Source organism: Panicum virgatum, chromosome 5K (genome assembly GCF_016808335.1).
Source record: "Panicum virgatum strain AP13 chromosome 5K, P.virgatum_v5, whole genome shotgun sequence".
Lineage (NCBI taxonomy): Eukaryota > Viridiplantae > Streptophyta > Magnoliopsida > Poales > Poaceae > Panicum > Panicum virgatum.
Window position 1 is genome coordinate 2,291,396 of NC_053140.1, and position 26,031 is coordinate 2,317,426.

General features: G+C 44.4%; 1 protein-coding gene across 1 annotated transcript; it reads left to right on the top strand.

Moving 5' to 3' along the window:
- The first annotated feature begins 1,278 nt into the window (after positions 1 to 1,278).
- LOC120705619 (potassium channel KAT2-like) lies at positions 1,279 to 24,275 on the top strand. The gene is given in 14 exon segments (XM_039990062.1): positions 1,279 to 1,422; positions 2,707 to 2,854; positions 2,856 to 2,923; positions 3,019 to 3,174; positions 3,245 to 3,302; positions 3,395 to 3,634; positions 3,961 to 4,059; positions 4,615 to 4,854; positions 4,959 to 5,057; positions 22,047 to 22,079; positions 22,161 to 22,346; positions 22,441 to 22,605; positions 22,607 to 23,099; positions 23,891 to 24,275. Coding segments are annotated over 14 exon segments (2,214 nt in total). The 5' UTR covers positions 1,279 to 1,306; the 3' UTR covers positions 24,004 to 24,275.
- Positions 24,276 to 26,031: the final 1,756 nt, after the last annotated feature.

Sequence of the window (26,031 nt, forward strand, 5' to 3'; positions counted from 1 at the left end):
TACATTTGTTTTCAAGAGTCCCATTAAAGTGCGAATTGTAGAAGAGAAACTTAATCCAGTAGGATATATTGCTGGGTGATCACATGGAAGCTGCAATTTAGCAGCAATGAGAAGAGGCGAGAACCCCGTGAGCTATCTTCATTCTTCACAAATCAACATTTTCATTTCCAGATGCTCATCTCTCTAGAACCCAGGATCACGAGTTAGCTACATGTGATGAAGTCCAAGGTACAACAAATGTCAGCCAAGTCTTGAGCCAGGCTTCTAGCAAAGGTGCGCACCCACAGGCAGCCTGTGACAAAAGATAAGCATCTGGAAGGCAGTTAGTGGGTTATGACTTGTGAGGAAGGCCAAACGTCCAGACCAAAGCCATCTAATCTGAACAATTTCTTCACCCTCCTCCTTTTTTAATAGTTATCAGTTATCACACACAGCTTCATTAACCAGCACACCTGCAAAGGGAAATAAGCATGAATTGTCACTATAATACTCCAATAATGGCAGTGCATTGCAAGATGCAAAGAAGAAATTATACAATTTAATTCCCTATTGTCTTATGTCTTGACATTTTTACGAGTAAACTCATAGGATAACTTGTGTGAAAAAAAATTATTCACCATGAGAATTACAATAATTCCACCTTTCTAACTATTTCGGACCTCCGTGGTATGAATCATAACAAGAAATCAACAGTGCTAAGCTTGCATATTGCATATTGCATATCTACACTTTCAGATGTAATATTTCATTTAATTCATGCATTTTTCAGATGCCATTTCTCCAGTTTATTCCATGCACAGATTTCGTATCTCATAGGTTGTAAAAAATGGGTAATGCCTTTACGTAGAAAATCATGACCAGCTATTTGTATTAAGAACAACTTTCTTATGCTACTAGCAATCCCCTATAAACACCATAGTAGACGAATTAAAGTTTATTATATTCTCAAAAGCAACATTCAAATTCTATTTGTGGATGATTATATCCAGCAGTCACCCTATGAAATTTGTGCATCACGCCTAAAAGGTGATACATCACAGAAAACTGGCAGACAGCATTCATAGCTAACAAAAACCACGAGCAGATAGCCTAGACCACTTATTTGTACAGAAATAAAGAGATAAAAACATGTCACTTTCTAATGAAGTCCACATTAAATATCATACTTCCATGTTTATTGATCCTATTCTTTCTTGCAGCCAAACCAAACTCTTATTTATGCAGCGCATTCACAACTATAACTCTGCAACAGAAATAGTAAAACGATATCAAGCTTGATATACCATTGTTCGAGTTAAATACTCCGATGGAAGATGTTAGCAATATATTCCACAATGATCTACTCCCATCTCTAGGAGCAAGAGCAAACCAATCTATCAAGTTGAAGAAATTCATCATTTCTCCTTATGATCTGCGTTACAGGTAAACTCATTGCATTTACTTCCAACTCTTGTGAATGAGTACAGAAATAGTTATTTTTTTTTGAAGGGTCACCGGAAGGGGAGAGGATCCCCCACCTGATTTTTCATTACTTATGTGGCCCAAGATGGCCTGATGAAAAAGGTTTTGTTACAGGGTGTAGTATAGTTTTACATTGCCTGATGAAAAATAGAGCACCAAACATCTCCAAGCGCCGCGTCGGCACGGGGAAGCCTGCATGACCACAGCCTGGCTTCAGCTTTGCAGTTTTGCAGTAGTTGGATCACTGTTGCCGCTTCTCCTCGGAAGACAACACCATTCCGTCGCTTCCACAACTGCCAGCAGCACAACAGCACAAAAGTCTCAAAGTGCAGAGCCGGGATGTGCGGCGGCCTGCTCAAGTGGTGGAGCTCGCCCACATCAAAATCGCTGGGCACCAGGAACCCCAGCCGCCTCCAGAAGTTGGCAGCAGCAGGGCACCAAAAGAGTAGGTGCAAAGAAGTTTCAGGCTGATGCTGGCATAGTTCACAGGTCGCCTCCTCAAGGACCTTCCGCTTCTGCAGATTCACTCGGCTTTGGATTTTGTCGCTAATCAGTAGCCACCCAAAGAACTGCACTCGCGGAGGCGTGCTGCTGGACCAGATGAACTTCACTTTGGCATCTGGCTGGCTTCGGTTCGATTTCAGCAACTTGTACAGCATGGAGGTTTGTAGGCGGCCATCAATTCCAAAAAGAGGGGATTGTCTCTTGTCATCAGTGTCACTGAACCTGAGCCATGCGATGATTTGTCGTGCTTCAGTCAGTTCTGTTCGGGCAAGAGGTGTGAGTCGTGGCATCAAGTGTAGCTCGAGGCCTTCGTCACTGATTTGGCGTACTGATCGGCTTGTTGTCTTGCAGTGGCTGTGGAGCGCCGGGAGCTTCTCAGCAAGGCTCTCATCGCCGGCCCAAACGTCATGCCAGAAGGAGGTAGTCCGTCCGTCACCATTGCCACCGTGGTGATTGCCTGATAAATAGGCAATAGTTCCTTGAGCACGCCCCAATGATGTCCCAGGAGATCCCCATCAAACGAAGCAAGGTTAACACGTTCTTTCACCCATACGGCCCACGACGACTGGCCAGCTGTAAACAACTTGTGGATGAGCTTGAGTAGGAGGCAAGTATTCTGAATGCCGAGATCTTTGATTCCCAAGCCCCCCTGGTCTTTGGTGTCGCGCACCTTGTCCCATGCGACCAAGCAACTTGCACCTACAGAAATAGTTATCTTACTTGCTTACCATACCTCATTAGAATCTGGGAGACGTTCTTGCTTGTTCTTGTTGTTTACTCCGCATGGATCTGCCCATTTGAACTAGCATTTCTGAGACATCTCTCATGGGAACTTTTTCTTATTGAGACTATTGTCGATAGTATCTTCGCAATAGATATCATTCTCACTTTTTTTTATAGCATATCTGGATCAGAAATCGTATCTTCTAGTGGATACTCCAAAAAGGATTGCAGCTAGGTCAGCACCTCCATCTTAACATGTACCTAAACTTAATAGTATAAACATGTACAAAAATAGCAGTTGTCATGAAACTCATGATAGCCTGTATGCAGATATATCTCCGCGTGGTTCATATTTGACGTTTGTTCAACAATTCCAAATCAACCATTTGGGCTACTATTTAAAAAACATGCAAATGGCCTTGCCTATAGGATGCTTGACATGCTTCGGTTATGGCGCCTCCGACGCCTCAGTGCTTTATTTGCCAGGTATGATTTTTTGAATCAAGACTTGAAAATAAGATAGCTGAGAACTAATAGGGCAACTAATCTCTTCTAGGCTCGAAAAGGATATCAGATTGAACTACTACTGGATAAGATGCATCAAACTAATTTCTGTAAGTGTGTATGTTCCCTTAAACATGATACATATCAGCATATATGCCTCCATAGAAGAAACTTACTCGGTACTTTTGAGTAAAATCTGCAGGTTACTATTTTTGCAGTACATTGTGCAGGATGCTTCAATTACTTAATAGCTGATAGATACCCTAATCCAGCGAGAACCTGGATAGGAGCAGCAATACCAAACTACAGATCAGAGAGCCTATGGGTTAGATACGTTACATCAATTTATTGGTCCATTACAACACTCACAACAACTGGTTATGGGGACTTGCATGCAGAGAATCCAAGAGAGATGCTATTTAGTACATGCTACAGGCCTAAGGTTGTTAGCCCGAGTGGTGCGAAGCAACCGGCGGCACTCCACAGGTGGGGGGTTCGAACCCCCACCAGGGCGAATTTCCCCGCCTGTGGGAAAAAAACCCCTCGCTGTGCTCCTGATAGCTTGTGCTGTGTAGTCAGCCTGGCCCGGCCTGGCATCACGGTTTCCCGGCCCAGTGGGTAACGGTCCCGGCCCGAGTAACGGTTCCAGGAAATGGCACCAGACACAAGGTCAGAAAGAGCCGGGGTTCGGGGGTTTCTCGGCCTGCGTTAGAAGGCCTCCTTCTTATAAGAATGCTCGGGGGGGCGGCTGGCCCCTCGCAGGTCGAGTTTTTTTTGTACATGCTCTTTAATCTGGGACTGACAGCGTACATCATAGGTAACATGACAAACCTGGTTGTCCAGGGAAGTTGCCGTACCAGAAATTTTGTACGTTCCGTTCCCTTCGAAACACCAGCAGCTAATCCTTTTATAATTCTGGTGATGTTGAAATTACTGTTTTGCATAACTTAAGCAAAAGGATGGAAGTAGAAAATGAATAAAAAGAAGAGTTCAATTGCTAAACTGGTTCTATTGTAAAGCATATGCATCTCAGGTAGTAATGCCAGGATAACTTAGAAAAAAAAATTACCTTCTGTATACACTTGTAAAAAGGCGTGCCAGTGGGTACCTAATGGTGTTTTTTCGGTCAGCTAATAAATTGCATTGACTTGCTATTTTAGTTCATTTCTCTCCCCTAACTTAATTACATGGAATGCCATTGTAGTTCATTTTATCAAATTTTAAGTCGACCAAATGATCCAAAAGAATTGGAATTTGCGTAAATTTCCAATCGTTTAGTATTCCAGGATCATGCATGTACAGTAAACACAGATTAAAACTCCACTCATAATGCACAAACATATACATGAGTGATATGCCTTTTGTTTCAATGTTGTTGGTTTTTCTAAAATTTCTTGATATTTCCTTTCTCCAATGCTGCAGAGAGACACAATCCATGCTGCTTCCCAGTTTGCTGCAAGAAATCAGTTACCTAAACACATAAGGGATGAAATGCTAGCTCATATCTGCCTAAGGTATAAGACAGAGGGTCTGAAACAGAAGGAAACTTTGGACAGTCTCCCAAAAGGAATGCGATCAAGCATAGCACACCATTTATTCTTCCCCATCATCGAAAAAGTCTATCTTTTCCGTGGTGTTTCTTTTATTTGCATGCTCCAACTGGTATGATGCACAAGAAAACTACTTTGCTATGCTAGAGGAAATGAAGAATGTATAAAATAAAAATGAAAGCAAATGAATGCTCATGAATTGTCCTTTCTTTGTAGGTCACTGCAATGGAAGCAGAGTACTTTCCACCCAGAGAACTTGTCATATTACAAAATGAAGCACCGACAGATGTTTACATATTAATTTCAGGAGCGGTGGTTAGTACATTATAGTTTTGAAGATTATCATTTTTTCTGTCATATCTAACTGTTACCGTGGATGAAGATGGCAAAAGACACTGAAGAAAGAGGTCTGGATGTGTATATGTACAGAGAGGAATATGGGCCATGGGCCTAAAGTAGACATGCCGCTTAACACCCCCCCTCAAAATCAAGGCGGAGGTGGAGGATCCGAAGCATTGAGTTTGAGCATATGTAACCGATGTTGCTCTCGAGTTTGTGTTTTAGTAAAAAAATCTGCCACTTGCAGTTCGGAAGGCACATACTGAAGAGCAATCGTGTTTTGGTGACAGTGAGACCGAGTGAAGGAAGCATCAACACCAATATGCTTTGTAAGTTCATGCTTCACAGGGTCTTTGGCAATCTGTATGGCTCCAGTATTATCACATAGAAGAGGTGTGGGAGCATCACAAGAAACGCCAAAATCAGCCAATAGCCATCGAAGCCATATAATCTCAGAAGTGGTGGTAGCAAGGGCCCGAAGTTCTGCCTCGGTACTAGACTGAGAGACAGCTGACTGCTTCTTGGACTTCCATGCTAGAGGAGATGATCCAAGAAAAATACAATAACCAGTGACAGAACGGCGATCAGTTGGATCACTCGCCCAAGTGGCATCGGAATAGGCATGAAGACAAAGCGGGCTATTATGAGCATAGAATAAACACTGAGATGATGTCCCCCTCAAGTATCTTAGCACACGAAGCAAATGTCCAAAGTGAACTGAAGTTGGAGCACTCACAAACTGGCTTAAGATATGTACGGCATGAGCAATGTCAGGTCTAGTGACAGTGAGATAAACAAGATTGCCCACAATATGCCTATATTGAGAGGGATCCTCAAGAGGAGCACCTTCTGTAGGACGAAGCTGCAAGTGAAGGTCCATGGGTGTGGCAACTGTTCGACTGTCAGTAATGCCAGAGCGTGCAATAAGGTCTCGTATATACTTGGATTGAGAGAGATAATAGCCCTTGGAAGAATGCAAGACCTCAATTCCTAGGAAATAACTGAGAGGGCCCAAGTCAGACATCTGAAATTGCTCACCAAGTTGTTGCTTCACATGAATAATATGATCAATATCATCTCCAGTAATTAGCATATCATCAACATATAGAAGCAGCAAAGTGCGACCACATGGAGAGAGATGAACAAATAAGGCAGGATCATGTTCACTTTGTGAAAAACCAGCAGCTCTTATCACCGATACAAAGCGTTCAAACCAAGCACGGGGAGCCTGTTTAAGACCATATAAGGCACGACGAAGACGGCAAACATATCCTGGAGGTGCATTAACACCTGGCGGTGGCTGCATATAAACTGCCTCATGTAAATCACCATGAAGAAAGACATTCTTAACATCCATCTGAGAGATATCCCACGACTTAGAAGCAGCCACAGCAATCAGAGTACGAACCGTGGTCATGTGAGCAACAGGAGCAAAAGTCTCATCATAATCACAGCCTTGAGTTTGCTGAAAACCTCGGGCAACCAGACGAGCTTTATATCGCTCAATAGAACCATCAGATTTGGTTTTAACTTTGAAGACCCATTTACATGTGATAGGGACTGTATGAGGTGGTAATGGAACAATATCCCAAGTACCTGTGCGCTCAAGTGCAGCGAGCTCCTCAGACATAGCAGCCTGCCATTCCGGAATGATAGAAGCCTCATGATAAGTGGATGGCTCATCAAGAATAGCACTTGCACGTGGAAATCCCAATTTATCAGGTGGCTGAATATTGGCGCGATCACGTAGATTGTAGCTAGGCCCAACCTGTGACTCATCAGGAGCATTAGAATCAACCAAAACAGGAGCATCGGGACTGGCTGAGGAAGATGGACTAGATGGAGGCTGTAGATGAGTGGTAGAGCGACGCGTGTAAACACGTGTTATGGGTGGTTTACATGGTGGAGAGGGGATTGGTGGAGGGTCATTAGGAGGTGGTGGAGTGTCATCAAGAGGAGCTAGTGTAGACGAAGGTGGATCATCACTAGATAAAATAGGAGGAAGGTAAAGAAAAGATGTAGATTCTGTAGAAGAAGATGATGAATGGGTAGAGTGGTTATAAAAGAAAGGACGATCCTCAACAAATGTCACATCACGAGAGATACGCATGCGACGAGTGGAAGAATCATAACAACGATAACCCTTATGTTCAGGACTATATCCTAAAAAAACACATTCAGCCGACCGAGCTGTCAACTTAGTTCGCTCACGAGATGGAAGCAAAACATAGCAGGTACATCCAAACAGCCGAAGATGATCATAGGAAGGAGGAGTGCCAAAAAGAACTTCACCAGGACACTTACCAGATAGTTTGGATGACGGTTGTCTGTTAATAAGATAAACATATGTTGAGACCGCTTCCCCCCAAAAGTGAGAGGGAACAAAGGAGGCAATTAGAAGAGTCCGAGCAGTTTCAATGATATGACGATGTTTGCGTTTAGCTACACCATTTTGAGGATGGGCTCCAGGGCATGAGCTGAGGAAGAGTACCTTCAGAGACCAGAAACTGGCGAAAAAGATCAGACAAATATTCTCCACCAGAGTCAGAACGAAAAATTTTAATAGAGGTGGAAAATTGAGTATGAACCATGCGAGTAAAAGACTGATAAATAGAATATAACCGGGACCGGTGTTTCATAAAGTAGAGCCAAGTGTATCGAGAGTGATCATCAACAAAGATAACATAATATTTATGGCCACCTTTAGTAGCAAAAGGAGCTGGGCCCCATACATCTGAGTGAATAAGATCAAAGGGTTTAGCAGAGTGAGAGACACTAGAAGGATAGGGAAGTTGAATCTGTTTTCCAAGCTTACAACCCTTACAATGAAAGTTAGACTCGACAGATGTATGACCTAAATAGCCCTGATGTACTAATGTGGACAAGCGAGACCCGCAGAGGTGACCAAGTCGATGATGCCACTTCGTGAAGGATGATGGAGATGATGATGAAACAGATGACACACGAGCATCGGAAGAAGGAAGACGCAAGGTGTCCAAAATGTAGAGGCTAGAAACACCTCTACGGCGATGGCCAGTCCCAATCACAATCCCGCTTTGACGATTCTGAATAAAACAAGATGAGTCATCAAATCCAATAAAATAATTATGATCAGCAATTTGGCCCACTGAAAGAAGATTCAGGGACAACTTAGGTACAAATGAGACATCAGGGACAGAAAATTTGGTATTACAAAGAGAACCTTGATGAGTAATATAACAGGATGTACCATCAGCTGTCTGAATAGAGGCACCGTCAGTGATTGGCTTGCAAGTAACCAACTGAGACTGATCAGATGTCACGTGAAAGGAGGCCCCGGAATCAAGAACCCAAGCCGGCTGAGAGGCATCAACAGATGAAGCAGCAGCAACAGAGACAGACCCATCTCGAGCAGTAGAAGAGGTACCTCGGCTAACAGGACCATCTCGAGTAGTAAAAGAGGTACCACGGCCACGAGCAGCACGAGAAGCTCGACGGGCACGATACTCAGCTAGCTTCTCAGGATATGCAGAAAAACAATTTGCCGATAGATGAGTAGTCTTGCCACAATGCTTACATGGCTCTGAAGATGTACCTCTAGGTACAGTGATCCGCTGAGAGGCTGCCAGCACACTATGGGGCATTGTCACAGTGGATAAAGAAGACATAGACTGCAGGCGTGTCTCTTCAGCAAGTAATTCAGCCAAGGCTTGGTCCATGGTTAAAGTAGATGAATTATGAAGCAACCGAGTACGAATGGAATCAAATTCTGGCTTCACTCCCATGACAAAACGATATGTCAGAAATCTTTCAATGAATTTGTGGGCTGGGCAGTCAGCTGCTGTGCACTCATTCACCATGGAAGTCAATGAACCCATCAAAAGGTCATAAGCAGAATAATAGTCATCAATAGACATATCACCTTGCTCAATGACATGAATTTGCTGCATGAGATTATGGAGAAGAGCACCACTGTCCTGAACATAACGCTGCTTTAGAGCATACCATATTTGCTTAGCTGTTTTAAACTTTCTGAGACTCATAATCATAGACTGTTTAATGCTATTAACCATGGCAGCCATCACCTTCCCATCATTTATTTGCCATGTGGTGATAATACTAGCATTATTGCCATCAGACTTAGGTGGATCATCAGTGAGGTGGGAGTAAAGACCATGACCTCTCAGAGTAGTTTCAACACAAAAAGACCACTCCGGATAATTGGAACCATCAAGAGTGATATTAATAACAATAGGACTGATTTGAGCCATGGTGAAAACTGCAAGGGCAAGAGCTGAATTGAACGGACAACAGTAAATAGCAGATCCACAATTACCAGAACGGAGCAGCAGCAGGCAGAGGCGGACTGCCAGAACAGAGCAGCAGCAGGCCGAGGCGGACTGCTACTGTGGCAGAACCGCCTAAATTATCCCGGCTCAAGTGCGTAAACCATCACCATAAAGGCAACATTAGCTTAAACGCACTTCAAACGGAACAATTTTTGGTCTGTCGGGTAACGTCCCGATACAACCACCGATTCTCGGATCGAACAAGCATACCTCGCACGAAGGCGAGTCCAGAGATATTACAACCACAAATTTTACAACACAGGCAAGTTCAGTAGTGATTACAAAATAGTTCAAACCATTATTACAACACCAACTTAAGTAAAACAGTTCTACAAAACATAACTATAAGTTCAGAGTCTAAACAGCGGAAGATGAAACACGATTTCTACAACACGTCGCCAAAAGTATACCAAGCTAGCCCAAGCCGGGTATCACTCGTCATAGTCATTGCCGGCCGAAGACGTATCCCATTCTACGGACCAGCCAGGAGGCAAAGCGCAAGGATAGGTCAAGCTAGCGATCTGATCCTCAAAACTCATACCTGAAAAAGGATTTCAACAGCAAGGCTGAGTATTCTAATACTCAGCAAGACTTAACCGACAACGGGTATAAGTAGCCCACCTTAGCTAGACCATGCAAGGCATTTGTAAGGCTCTGGTTTTCCTTTGCTGAAAAGCAATAAAGAGTAGGTCCTTACTTTCAAGTTTTAGCTTCAAGATTCTAGTTGATTAACCATTCTATGTAAGCATCTACTAACCATTCATGGTGAAACTTCTAAGCAAACATCCAGATTAATAAGAATATTGTTGCTCTTATTACTCTGTGTGGCAAAGAGATCAAGCAGTCTCATTTCATCGTGAGAGGCGGACGATTCTGAATCAAAATTCAACCTTGCAAGGGTAACCTAGCACACACGTCTGGAATACCGTCGGGTCATTCCCAAACAACCGTTAACCTTTCTTTCCGGCTTGTGGATAGTGCCACTCTCCCCGACTACAGGGCTCCAAGGCCGAACCTTGTCCCTAGAAGTCGTAGTGTTGCGCAACATAAAATAAAACCTATCCCTACTGAGAGAGTGGGAGGTATATCCACTCCCCGGTCCAATCGGCTACTAGGCTTGCCGCGTACCATATTTACGGCATGTGACTAGTACTTTCAAAAACTTAACCAGCACTACCACACACCGCGACCTTAGCAAGTTCATCAACACAGACGGGGTCTCACATAGGACATAATATCGAACACAACCCCGTCCGTCGTCCTTATATTGATAACAGAAAGTAAACAAGCAATTCCTATAAAGCTCGCGAGTGACAGGCAATCACTCGACTTTTACCGGTCCTATAAGCTTAGCAATTATTCGAACTCAAGTCTAGTGTTCAGTACATAGGTTCCTAGGATCATGCATCTAGAGTTTCAATTCAACTCCTATGAACTGTAAATGCACAAGTAAAATAATACAGTAAATGAAATTAATTTTGAAGTATAGGTTATGTCCGGGGCTTGCCTTCTCGGTAATTGCTAACTATTTCAGCGCTAGGCTCTTCCGAACTTTGGTTCGGGGCTTCAGTTAGTTCCGCAGTGTTCACTTGAGCTTCGAGATCACCTCCGTCAGACTCCGGAATCAACTCGTACGTCCCGTCTGACAAAGTAGTCGTATCTATATGTAATGCAAGAACAACATTATAAACAAACATGGGCAATCGTTTATAGAGTAGTTGAATGACAAATTTAACTACACAAGGCATCATGATTAACAGCACAAAAGAAGTTAACTAACTTCATAAAATGAGTGGTGGTGATTTATCATACCACTAAGTCATGGTTTGTAAATAAATCATCAAATCAGAGTACAAAAAGTAATAAATTATACCAAAATTACACTAAACAGAACATGAACAAAGTAATCTACCCTTCAAAAATCATATCAAGACATGTAATCATTTAATCACAATAAATCATTTATGCAGGCAACACCTAGTACAACCTTGAATTATACAGACTAAAATATTGCAAAGTAGAAGCTCAAAATTTAACAGGAGATTTACAAAGGTAAGATCTAGCTACAGTGAATTTTTCATGATTTTATCTACACAGAAAATAACTCTGAGAAAAAATAACTAAAACAAACAACAGATTAGCAAGATTTATTTTTAGCCCCTAATCTAGCCATGAACTAAGGCTCAAACTTCCTGGACAAGCTAACATACTCTAGAAGAACACTCAGGAATATTTTCAGGATTTAACAAGAACAGAAACTATTTATCATAAATAAAGTATACTAAACAAGGATTAAATCAAATAAATAGCTACACAAGAGAACTGATCATGAAATTTTTATAGCAAAGCTAGTGTAACATGAGTAAACTACCACAAAAATTTCAGAGCAAGACCAGCTTTCAAGCATTAGATAAGAAAAAGACTAAACATCTAGTATTTATTTACCTAGTGACACAAAACCATTTATACGGCAAAGACTTGCAACTAAAGCCTAACATATTATGGTTCTACTGCATAGAGCTCTTCAAGAGGATTCCAAAACATCAAGATTTTCTAATTTACGAATTTTCTACGAATTGATCTAGAATTTCAAAGTTCACTGAAAATATTACAAAGCAGCCCCTACTGGCACTATTCATCTGAGTCTAGGCCTATGCAAATAACCCCCTGGGTTTTCTTTCCTTTCAACCCGAGGTCCCTGGGCCGGGTCAGAGAGGGGAGGCGGCGGTTGACCGGCCGTTTCCCGGCGAGGGGCTCACCGGCGGCGAGAGGGGAGGGGTGCGTGAGCTTCACGGGTGCAAGGCGCACCTCTGGGTGGCCTAGGGTTGCGCGGAGGGGCTCGGAATCGGCGGCTCGGCGGAGCAGGGCGGGTCGGCGGCGGAGGCAAGCGACGGCGAGGGTGCTCCGGTGAGGTTCAGGCGAGGGGAAGTGGCCTGGGAGCTGCGCGAGGTCGAGGCGGTGCTAAAGGTGGGGGCTGTAGGGGTGGAGCGGGTCTGGGGTGGCGGCTCCGCGGCGGGGTGAAGCTCGCCGGCGTTCGGGGTGAGCGGCGGCGGCGTTCTGGGGCGTGGGGTTAGGGAACTGGCGAAAAGAGGAGGGGAATAGAGCGCGGGGCTTCTTGTAGTGCTCAGGCGCGCGAAAGATCGAGAGCTGGGCCTCGGGTTTGGGCTCTCCACGGCGGCGTCGCGGTGGCGGCCGCCGGGGAGGTTCTGGGCGCGGCGGGGCGGCGTGGCGAGGGGTGGAGGCGCCAGCGCGAGGCAACAGGCGGGGGAGGAGCTCGTCCGCGACGCGTGGGCGCCAGCGCACGGCGAATTGATGGCCGGGAAGGCCGGGAAATCGTCGGCGGGCGGCGCTGTCGGTGGCCGGCGGCGAGAAGCAGAGCAGAGAGGGGGAGATGGTCATAAGGGCGATTTTGCAATTTCCAAAAGTTCCAGGGACCTTTCTGTAAACAAGCAATAACTTTTAAATCAAAGCTCAAATGGAAAAATGCCCAACATGAAAGTTGTTCAAAATTTCAAGATCTACAACTTTGATGTTGTGTAAAAATTTATTTGGCCAAAGCTTCAAGAGCTAAAATTAAAACTGTTGAAGGGATTTTGAATTCCAGGAAATTTGTCTTTTTCAAAGCAATTTCATTTCAAATGTAGACCTTCAAGCAAAAAATTGATGCCATGCAATAAATGCACTGAAATTTTGCACAAACACCCTCCACAAAAGCTATATTCAGAAATAACTATATAAAGGACCTTGCATAAAATCATAATTACACATATACCCTTTCATAATTACAAAAAGATCCTTTTTAAGTAATTCTAGCACATGATGCATAGCAAACCTACTCAATTACTGTGCAGACACTTAATTAATTACTGTGTAAACACCCGGGGTGTTACAGCCTTCCCCCCTAAAAAGGAATCTCGTCCCGAGATTACAGGAAGAAAAGGGTGCAAAGAATTGGTACCTGGATTGGTTCTAAGAAAGTCGGGAAAGTTTCTTTGGAGAAAATTTTCAGTCTCCCAAGTAGCTTCTTCTACAGTATGCTGATTCCACTGGATCTTGTACATTTTAACTTTCTCCCTTCTAGTACTTCTTTCTTTGGTGTCAAGAATCTTGATCGGATACTCCGTATAAGATAGATCGGATTCAATTTCGATATCTTGTGGTTCAAGGATTTCAGTAGGTACCCTGGTGCACTTCCGAAGTTGTGAGACATGGAAGACATCATGAACGGCGGCCAACTGAGATGAAAGACGAAGTCGGTAGGCAACGGGTCCACAAGTTTCGATAATTTCAAATGGTCCAATGTATCGGGGTGCTAATTTTCCTTTTAAGCCAAAGCGTTGAACACCTTTAGTAGGAGATACTCGCAAATATACAAAGTCTCCTACCTCGAATTGTAAAGGATCTCTCCTTTTGTCTGCATAACTTTTCTGTCTTGATTGAGCTGCTTTAAGATTAACCTGGATAATTCTGACTTGCTCCTCTGCCTCCGAAACTAAATCTGGCCCAAAAATTTTGCGTTCCCCAGCTTGTGACCAATTCAAAGGAGTTCGACACCTTCGACCGTATAATGCTTCAAATGGGGCCATTTGCAAGCTAGATTGATAACTGTTATTGTATGAAAACTCTGCCAGTGCTAAGCACTTAACCCAATTCTTGCCATATTGAATAACACATGCCCTCAACATGTCTTCAAGAATTTGATTGATTCGTTCGGTTTGCCCATCTGTTTGTGGATGATAAGCCGAACTACGAATCAATTTTGTTCCAAGGGATTCCTGCATTTGCTCCCAGAAACGTGCTATAAACTGAGGCCCACGATCAGAAATAATCGTCTTTGGAATGCCATGTAAACGAACAATCTGATCGAGATAAATCTCTGCGTACTTCTTGGCAGAATAAGTGGTGTGTACTGGAATAAAATGAGCGGTCTTGGTGAGTCTATCAACGATTACCCAAACAGAATCATGCCTATGAGGAGTAATGGGTAAACCGACGATAAAATCCATACTGATGTCCTCCCATTTCCAGGATGGAATAGATAAAGGTTGGAGAGTACCAGCTACTTTCAAATGACTAGCTTTAACTCTTTGACAGACATCACACTCAGAAACATATCTGGCGATCTCTCTTTTCATTCGAGTCCACCAGAAATTTTGTTTGAGATCATGGTACATCTTGGTACCACCGGGATGAATTGAAAACTTCGATAGATGTGCTTCATCAAGGATTTGCTTTCTAAGCTGATGATCCTTAGGTACCACCAGTCGGGATTCGAACCATAGAACTCCCCTATGATCCACTCTGAAACATTTATACTTTGCTTCTCCCTGTGATAACTTTTCCTTGATAACCTTGATACCCTCATCATGTAATTGTCCCATGATGATGCTATCATGAAGTGTAGGCTCAAGGGATATATGGTTCAAACTTCCTTGAGGTACCATTTCTAGGTTTAACTTCATCATTTCCTGGCATAGAGTTTCATTGAATGGTTCTACAGATAGACAATGGCATTGTGACTTGCGGCTGAGTGCATCCGCAACCACATTAGCCTTTCCTGGATGATAATGCACTTCTAGATCATAATCCTTTATCAACTCCAGCCAGCGTCTCTGTCTCATGTTGAGATCCGCTTGAGTGAAGATATATTTGAGACTCTTATGGTCAGTGTAAATATTACAGTGAGTTCCCATAAGATGATGTCTCCACATCTTAAGAGCGTGAATAACCGCTGCTAATTCCAGATCATGGGTCGGATAATTCTTCTCATGATCCCGGAGAGCTCTTGATGCATAAGAAATAACCCGGTTGTCCTGCATAAGCACACAACCAAGTCCCGTACCCGACGCATCACAATAGACATCAAAAGGTTTAGTACTGTCCGGTGTAGACAATACTGGAGCGGTAGTCAATCTTGCTTTAAGAGTTTGGAAAGCTTCTTCACACTTATCATTCCAAACGAACTTCACTCCCTAAGGCTATTTTACAATAACATCTTCCCTATATACATATGTTACAACAAGAGAACACAACTAGCTAGGACAAGTCTAAGTCGCCTAGAAGTCGTCGAGGTTGCCCACAGAAGAGGCGCTGCCGGAAGAAGAGTCGTCCGGCTGAGGGTTAGGCTCAGCAAGTGCGTGCTCTGAATCTAAGTCAGATACTCCCTCAATCTCCTCTGGGTCCTCCTCTGCTGCTGCCGGCTCAGCTGGGGCATCTAGTTGCTCCTGGAGCATACCAACATGTGCTAAAGCATCAGCCCAATCTGCTTGCAGCTCATTCACCTGTGCCTGAAGAAATCCGATAACTGTGTTGCGCTGCTCTATCTCAGCACCATACTCCATAGCCTGATGCTCAAACTGTGCAATAGCAGTGTCCCTCCCAGCAACGGCATCCTGAAGTCCCCCAATCTGAATATCCTTCAGACGAAGACCTCGCTGAAAACTCTGGGCCAAGTCTATCACCTGGTCCATGTGTCGCTGCTGAAGTATCTGGTAGTGAGACTGGGCATTCATATATCTGACTACTGCCTCGATAGTCTCATCCGCTACATCTCCAATCAAGTGCCCAAAGTGTGTGACCCTGAACAGCCACTCTGCATCGCCAGTACGGACTGCTGGAAACAAACCAATAGGATATGCTGCTACCTCCTCGGGGTGGTGCTCACAAAAAGTGGTGATAGCGTTGAGAGCTGCTTTCTCAAACGCATCCACAAGACGATACCCAATCACCTCAATCTCAATCGGTGGCCACTCCAAGGTGGGGTGCTGAGGAATGATCATCTTAACTCTGTTCTTCTTAATTCCATCCTCCGAAAACTGGCGTCCCGTGTACTGGGGTGGATCTGGGTAGTGGAAGGTACGAAGTGAATCCCAAAGAATCCTCGGAAAACCCTCCCAGTACAGACAATCGGTATGAGCATTTCCCTCCTCATCCCAAAAGATCTGGGAACAAGTCGCCATCTGAATCAAAAAGGATTCAAATGTGAGTAATGCAATTATCTCAAGACTTCTCAAATAAAGCTTTAAGAAGACTGCGGTAAAACAAATGTGATTCTAATTCACAAGATGATATGATTCCAACTCAAAGAATAATAAACCACAATTGGTACTGGTTCATCATTTGAGATTCTAAGGAATGAAAAGATCCTTATAACAACAAGATGGGGCTTAGGAGGAAGGCATGACTCGAAACCATATTTTTCATCTAAGGAAACCTAAGCATTTTACTAATATGCTACTAACATCAGAGTTTCACTTACTCATGTTTTAAGCACACTAACACTTATCTTATAAGGATTCATACTAGAAATTCCTTAACAAGCTCCTGTAGCAACTTCAAGTACTAGGAACAAATCAAACATCAACTAGATATGCATGCACGTCCTGTTCGTTCCTCACAAGATAAACAATTGCCAACTATCGTTGGGCTTACGTGGTTAGCATGGTGGCATACATAAATACGGCTCTCCCTATATAGCTAGTCGATACATTCTAACCGTTCTTATCTTATCGAATCGTGGTTAGCGTACCTGCATAAGATTGACAGAACATAAATATATAACTCCAATGAACCTTTCATGCCAGCACTCATGAAAGCGTTCCCAAACATTACCGCTCACTATAGAAGCGGCAGCCATACAATTTCCGCCGTATGGCCAACGTTAACATACGCTAGTTAGTGGCGTATTCACGAGTTCCTTTACTCCCAATATAGTCGACCGAGATCGGTATATTGGCAGCAGCTCAAGTAAGTCACTGCTTGAGCGCAGCGTTCGGTTCGCATCGCCGACGGGAAGGTCAGACTCCCTCAGCTGACTGAGCACACTTTACTTCCAATATAGTCAACCAATAGTCGGTATATTGGAAGCACCTCAAGTAAGCCACTGCTTGAGGGCAGCGTTCGGCTCGCATCACCGACGGGAAGGTCAGACTCCCTCAGCTGACTGAGGATCCTTACCATCTTACCTCACGTAGGTGCGTCGTTACAAGAATTAAGAGTTGCTTGTGAGTATGGTTTGACAAAATGTAAAGTGCTGGAAGTCAGATAACATAAACCATACAAACCACCTAGTAATTCCCATAAATTCCCTAGGACTTTACGTTCTAAACACAACTCTTAACGAATCCAACGTAGTTTTCCGAAATTCTTTATGGTTCCAATTTTATATGGAAAACGATTTTTAAGGTTCCAACACCTCTGGTATATGCTTGTAGCTCTGATGCCAGCTGTGGCAGAACCGCCTAAATTATCCCGGCTCAAGTGCGTAAACCATCACCATAAAGGCAACATTAGCTTAAACGCACTTCAAACGGAACAATTTTTGGTCTGTCGGGTAACGTCCCGATACAACCACCGATTCTCGGATCGAACAAGCATACCTCGCACGAAGGCGAGTCCAGAGATATTACAACCACAAATTTTACAACACAGGCAAGTTCAGTAGTGATTACAAAATAGTTCAAACCATTATTACAACACCAACTTAAGTAAAACAGTTCTACAAAACATAACTATAAGTTCAGAGTCTAAACAGCGGAAGATGAAACACGATTTCTACAACACGTCGCCAAAAGTATACCAAGCTAGCCCAAGCCGGGTATCACTCGTCATAGTCATTGCCGGCCGAAGACGTATCCCATTCTACGGACCAGCCAGGAGGCAAAGCGCAAGGATAGGTCAAGCTAGCGATCTGATCCTCAAAACTCATACCTGAAAAAGGATTTCAACAGCAAGGCTGAGTATTCTAATACTCAGCAAGACTTAACCGACAACGGGTATAAGTAGCCCACCTTAGCTAGACCATGCAAGGCATTTGTAAGGCTCTGGTTTTCCTTTGCTGAAAAGCAATAAAGAGTAGGTCCTTACTTTCAAGTTTTAGCTTCAAGATTCTAGTTGATTAACCATTCTATGTAAGCATCTACTAACCATTCATGGTGAAACTTCTAAGCAAACATCCAGATTAATAAGAATATTGTTGCTCTTATTACTCTGTGTGGCAAAGAGATCAAGCAGTCTCATTTCATCGTGAGAGGCGGACGATTCTGAATCGAAATTCAACCTTGCAAGGGTAACCTAGCACACACGTCTGGAATACCGTCGGGTCATTCCCAAACAACCGTTAACCTTTCTTTCCGGCTTGTGGATAGTGCCACTCTCCCCGACTACAGGGCTCCAAGGCCGAACCTTGTCCCTAGAAGTCGTAGTGTTGCGCAACATAAAATAAAACCTATCCCTACTGAGAGAGTGGGAGGTATATCCACTCCCCGGTCCAATCGGCTACTAGGCTTGCCGCGTACCATATTTACGGCATGTGACTAGTACTTTCAAAAACTTAACCAGCACTACCACACACCGCGACCTTAGCAAGTTCATCAACACAGACGGGGTCTCACATAGGACATAATATCGAACACAACCCCGTCCGTCGTCCTTATATTGATAACAGAAAGTAAACAAGCAATTCCTATAAAGCTCGCGAGTGACAGGCAATCACTCGACTTTTACCGGTCCTATAAGCTTAGCAATTATTCGAACTCAAGTCTAGTGTTCAGTACATAGGTTCCTAGGATCATGCATCTAGAGTTTCAATTCAACTCCTATGAACTGTAAATGCACAAGTAAAATAATACAGTAAATGAAATTAATTTTGAAGTATAGGTTATGTCCGGGGCTTGCCTTCTCGGTAATTGCTAACTATTTCAGCGCTAGGCTCTTCCGAACTTTGGTTCGGGGCTTCAGTTAGTTCCGCAGTGTTCACTTGAGCTTCGAGATCACCTCCGTCAGACTCCGGAATCAACTCGTACGTCCCGTCTGACAAAGTAGTCGTATCTATATGTAATGCAAGAACAACATTATAAACAAACATGGGCAATCGTTTATAGAGTAGTTGAATGACAAATTTAACTACACAAGGCATCATGATTAACAGCACAAAAGAAGTTAACTAACTTCATAAAATGAGTGGTGGTGATTTATCATACCACTAAGTCATGGTTTGTAAATAAATCATCAAATCAGAGTACAAAAAGTAATAAATTATACCAAAATTACACTAAACAGAACATGAACAAAGTAATCTACCCTTCAAAAATCATATCAAGACATGTAATCATTTAATCACAATAAATCATTTATGCAGGCAACACCTAGTACAACCTTGAATTATACAGACTAAAATATTGCAAAGTAGAAGCTCAAAATTTAACAGGAGATTTACAAAGGTAAGATCTAGCTACAGTGAATTTTTCATGATTTTATCTACACAGAAAATAACTCTGAGAAAAAATAACTAAAACAAACAACAGATTAGCAAGATTTATTTTTAGCCCCTAATCTAGCCATGAACTAAGGCTCAAACTTCCTGGACAAGCTAACATACTCCAGAAGAACACTCAGGAATATTTTCAGGATTTAACAAGAACAGAAACTATTTATCATAAATAAAGTATACTAAACAAGGATTAAATCAAATAAATAGCTACACAAGAGAACTGATCATGAAATTTTTATAGCAAAGCTAGTGTAACATGAGTAAACTACCACAAAAATTTCAGAGCAAGACCAGCTTTCAAGCATTAGATAAGAAAAAGACTAAACATCTAGTATTTATTTACCTAGTGACACAAAACCATTTATACGGCAAAGACTTGCAACTAAAGCCTAACATATTATGGTTCTACTGCATAGAGCTCTTCAAGAGGATTCCAAAACATCAAGATTTTCTAATTTACGAATTTTCTACGAATTGATCTAGAATTTCAAAGTTCACTGAAAATATTACAAAGCAGCCCCTACTGGCACTATTCATCTGAGTCTAGGCCTATGCAAATAACCCCCTGGGTTTTCTTTCCTTTCAACCCGAGGTCCCTGGGCCGGGTCAGAGAGGGGAGGCGGCGGTTGACCGGCCGTTTCCCGGCGAGGGGCTCACCGGCGGCGAGAGGGGAGGGGTGCGTGAGCTTCACGGGTGCAAGGCGCACCTCTGGGTGGCCTAGGGTTGCGCGGAGGGGCTCGGAATCGGCGGCTCGGCGGAGCAGGGCGGGTCGGCGGCGGAGGCAAGCGACGGCGAGGGTGCTCCGGTGAGGTTCAGGCGAGGGGAAGTGGCCTGGGAGCTGCGCGAGGTCGAGGCGGTGCTAAAGGTGGGGGCTGTAGGGGTGGAGCGGGTCTGGGGTGGCGGCTCCGCGGCGGGGTGAAGCTCGCCGGCGTTCGGGGTGAGCGGCGGCGGCGTTCTGGGGCGTGGGGTTAGGGAACTGGCGAAAAGAGGAGGGGAATAGAGCGCGGGGCTTCTTGTAGTGCTCAGGCGCGCGAAAGATCGAGAGCTGGGCCTCGGGTTTGGGCTCTCCACGGCGGCGTCGCGGTGGCGGCCGCCGGGGAGGTTCTGGGCGCGGCGGGGCGGCGTGGCGAGGGGTGGAGGCGCCAGCGCGAGGCAACAGGCGGGGGAGGAGCTCGTCCGCGACGCGTGGGCGCCAGCGCACGGCGAATTGATGGCCGGGAAGGCCGGGAAATCGTCGGCGGGCGGCGCTGTCGGTGGCCGGCGGCGAGAAGCAGAGCAGAGAGGGGGAGATGGTCATAAGGGCGATTTTGCAATTTCCAAAAGTTCCAGGGACCTTTCTGTAAACAAGCAATAACTTTTAAATCAAAGCTCAAATGGAAAAATGCCCAACATGAAAGTTGTTCAAAATTTCAAGATCTACAACTTTGATGTTGTGCAAAAATTTATTTGGCCAAAGCTTCAAGAGCTAAAATTAAAACTGTTGAAGGGATTTTGAATTCCAGGAAATTTGTCTTTTTCAAAGCAATTTCATTTCAAATGTAGACCTTCAAGCAAAAAATTGATGCCATGCAATAAATGCACTGAAATTTTGCACAAACACCCTCCACAAAAGCTATATTCAGAAATAACTATATAAAGGACCTTGCATAAAATCATAATTACACATATACCCTTTCATAATTACAAAAAGATCCTTTTTAAGTAATTCTAGCACATGATGCATAACAAACCTACTCAATTACTGTGCAGACACTTAATTAATTACTGTGTAAACACCCGGGGTGTTACAGCTACCAGAACAGAGCAGCCGCACACCCCCCTTCCGCAGCAGACAGACGGGGCGCCGAGAAGAGGAAACGGGCCGCAGCAACCGGCGGAGGGGCGCAGCAACCGGCCGCAGCAACCGTCTGCAGCGAGGTGACGAGCGGCTGCAACGAGCAGCAGGCTGGACGACGGGCGACGGAGATGGGGCCGCGACGGCGGCGGACTGGAGGGCCGCGACAGGCGGCGGGCGGACGAAGCGGACAGGCGGACGGCGCCGGCCGCTGCAGACGCGGGACGGATGGGGAGGCCGCGACAGGCGGCGCGCGCGGCGCCCTGAGCGCGGCGCGCGCACGTGAGGCAACTGGCGGACGGGCGACGGGCCAAAAAAAACGGATCTCGGGTGGATGCGGAGGTGACTCTCCTCACCCTAACCCTACCTGCTCTGATTCCATGTTACCGTGGATGAAGATGGCAAAAGACACTGAAGAAAGAGGTCTGGATGTGTATATGTACAGAGAGGAATATGGGCCATGGGCCTAAAGTAGACATGCCGCTTAACACTAACATCCATGTATATTATCATTTTGTTACCTTCTTTGGCAGGAAGAGCGGATTGAGATGGATGAGGGTGAAAAGGTATGAATTATCACATGTTCATTTACATTTATGGAAAAGGAACGTTTAAAATTTTAAAATGCATCACTAAAAAAAATGCAGGTTCAGGTAGTACTGTCCACTGGTGAAATATTTGGTGAAATCGGGGCTCTCTGTAATGTTCGCCAGCCATTTACAGTCTGTACAACCAAAGTTTCACAACTTCTGAGGGTGAGCACATCCGTGCTAAAAACTATTATTGGGGATAACAAGGAAGACGAACAAATTGTACTGAGCAATATATTCCAGGTGTTTATCATTTGATATAATCATGATATGGTGTTATATAATTCACTTGTTTATCCAGAAAAAGAAATTGATCTTAATACTCATCATTTGACAGAAAATAGGCAGAGATCCAATATTCTCTGCTGAGTTCATGGCGAAATCAATGCACAATCAACACTTCAGAAAGTATAATAGTTGTTCCACCTTGAACCGAGTCAGTCAAGAAAATGAATCAGAAGGCAGAGGAAGATTTACATCATGTTGTGGAGATGAGCTCTGTAAAAAAACTTGACGAAACGGATAGACATGAACCACTTCATAAGACTGCAAATCACGGTGACTGCAACAGAATAATCAATTATTTGAATGCTAAAAGTGGAGGCATAGAAAAACATATTCCTACAAAAACGATGTGTACAGAGTCTACGGACAAAGGAAAGGCAGATGTTCATCAACCTAAGTTGACTGATAGTAGCAACACAGGATCTAAGAAGGCTCATGTCATTACCCAAAACACAAAGGAACACACGAAAATCAGGCAGTCAAGGATCCCTGACAAGATGCTTGCATTCTCGGCGCCTGGGGACTTTCAGGAGATAACTGATAAGTACACAGAAGGTGGCACATGTTCATATAAGGATGGTGGTTCTGTGGTTATAGAAAATAAAAGAGTGACGATTCATGGGTATTCACAGAAGAACACAAATTTCAAGGTCCCATGTGCAAAAGTTATAAATCTACCAGGATCTATGGATGAATTATTCACTGTAGCGAGTAAGTATTCTTCAATCCATGCATATCATTACCGTTAAAGGCATCCATGAGACTATAGGAGAACTCATAGAAGTCCAAAAGGAGCTATGACATCTAACTTCTAAATACAAAAGGGGGTGAGCTTCCTTGAGAAGTCATTCCAGCTGCAATATGTTAGAAAAACCTAGGTTTCATATTGCTTATTGCTGTAGTATTTCAATTTTCACTTTATACAAAATTAAAATGACTTTTCTGAACAAAGTGAAACCAAAACAAAATGGTGAGGTAAGACAAAGTATTGATCCACAAAATCACTGCCAGGCTGCAACCAGCGCTGCATACAACTTTTACTTGCGTGTTAGAGAAACATTCAAAATTTAAGTTGTGAAAGATTGACTAATAACTACAGAACTAAATTCAGTAGGCAATAGGTATAACATTTTTTTTGTGAAATCAGAAATAACCAAGACAACCGAAAATCTTAATGCTGCTTTAACCAACAAAATAAACCCGGTGGGTAATGTGCTAACCAAAAGATATTTTTCTTTCAATAGAGTTTATGGTACAATGTCACGTATTGTATTGCGTCCCAACCGCTACCATACAACTATATTCAGCATTGATTGTTTGAAGTTGACACTGTACATGCATTATCTGGATAACTGGACTGAATTGAGCAAATACTGATTTATGAGTTTTGAGTTTATTTATTGTTTCACGAGAATATCAAGCTAAATTGAATTGAGCCATCACTGAGAAATTCCCAGAACAGTCAATACCATACTATCTTATCCTGCAATTTTATGGTGCAGGTCAGAAGTTTATGGGTTATTGTCCCACAAAACTGTTCAACCAAGAATTTGCAGAAATTGATGATATTACTGTTATTCGAGATGGCGACCATTTATTTCTTATGGAGTCTTGATCATGGAAGCTCATCGAAGACATCAACTACGCAAAGGGCGAGAATTCCATTCCCCTTTAAACTACCAATAACTAGAGGAGTGGCTGTTGATTGGCTCCTCTGCATGGTCTGTTCCCATTTGTAATCCATGGCCGCAGGTTACGAAATTGTGAAACTTGGTGGAATCATGAAGAACATTTGCTGCTTAGGAGAAAATGGGAGGTACATTTTTCAGAAAAGTACTGTACAGAACTATAGAGAGTTGGCGAAGGTTATACTAGCTCTGTTCTGCAGACTCAAGGCTGGTTTAAGTTATCAATGTCTGATAAGATGTACTCAGCTTTTCCATGAACGAAATTGTATATCACTAAAACTGCATAGACCAGGATGCAAGTGAAAAGTCCCTCACATAGACCTAATTTGAGAACCGGGCCACGACTCAACATTTGCGCTTCTAAGCGTAAAAGCTGCTACCTAGTGCCATATCAACTGAAATGTACTTAAAGTCACTGAACCTATCAGTGTGTAACAAATACAAACTCTAGTGGTCCGGATAGAATTTTAAGAAAGTTATTCTATATTTTGATTCACAAAGGCAGTGATGAGGTGAGCTGCTTTTACTGATGAGGAGAAAATTTGTCCAGATTTACTTTGCCAAGGTCAGGTCAGATTTGAAACAATTAATATTTGGAATATGTACTTGGGGCTGAAATGGTAGCAGTAGTGGGGTATCATAACAAGTATTTGAAGAACCCAAACATGTAAAACACATTATATTAATTTGGGATCTAAAATCACTAAGATCAAAGTAACTGCTTTGAGTGGTCAAAACATCTTCCAGTTCCAACCCCTGACATTGTCAATCGAAGCTGGGGACCAACAATTCTACCCTGAACCTAAACGAATACTACATGCACACAACAAGTTGAACGGCTTGACAACTACAGGCAGACCCAATCATCCAATCTGAGACCAGTGCAGTGGGGATCAACACACCTCCTTAGGGGATGATTGGGAAATGCCGCCGCGCCTTGAGGCTAGATTCCCGGAGATCGAGCTCCGCGGCATCGCTCGTCGGGCGTGGAGGACGACGGAGCCGGGGCGGGCGGCGGGCGGCAGCGGGAGGGGATCGTCGGGGTAACCGCGGCCGCGGCAACGGCAGGCAAGTCCAACGGCCCGGCCGAACCGGCCGGCGTCGCTGTAACTCGCTCGGCCTACTACTTATCAAAGAAAAAAAAACTCGCTCGGCCAATTTCTCCGGGTCGTTGGATCAGGAATCTACCGCCCGGTTTATCTGGGTTTGCCACGGCGCATACAACTTCCACGCCGACACCACCGTGGCCGCTCCTCTGCTGCCCTCCTTCGTTTCCTTTGTGAGCTCAGAGAACCGATGGCCACAGGCAGGCCGCACATGCAGGCTACTACGATACGCCTCACCTCGACGAGCAGTTGGTGGTTGGGGTCACAGGGCTCGCCATGAATGCCCGTGGCTTTCAGCCATAACCATCCGCGCTGCGCTGACCCGCCATGACAGGCTGCCTGCTTCGCAGTTGAGCTAAGCCGATCGCTCGCTAACAGCATGGCGGGCGCTGTTCCAGGAACACGACTAGACCCAGATAGAACTCCTAGAGATACTCAGAGCGGAGGCCGCGCCTCATCCGCGTGTTGGAAACTGTCGGTAGCTGAAAGCAGCCGCGTATCGGCAGGCCGGCAGCCACCAGCCCAGCACCGGCACCGGGGCCTCGGCACGGCAGGTCGAATCCGGCAGCGCCTCCCATGGCAAATCTCCTGCTGAGGCCCAAGTCTCCGGCCGGCCAACGGGTTCCATTACGAGCGGAACAGGGTAGCGTAGTAAACAAGAGGAGCCTGGAGCACGCGGTTGGTTCGCTCAACGGCTTGGTGACGCGGAGGCCAAGGGGGAGGCCGCGCGGCCCGTCCGGCGATCCCCGTCGCTTATAGTGTTCAAGGCACGAAAACGACGCGCGCAACCACCGCCTGCCTCTGGCCCTCTGCCTGCCCGGCCAGCCGGCGAGCCCGATGCCGATCCCA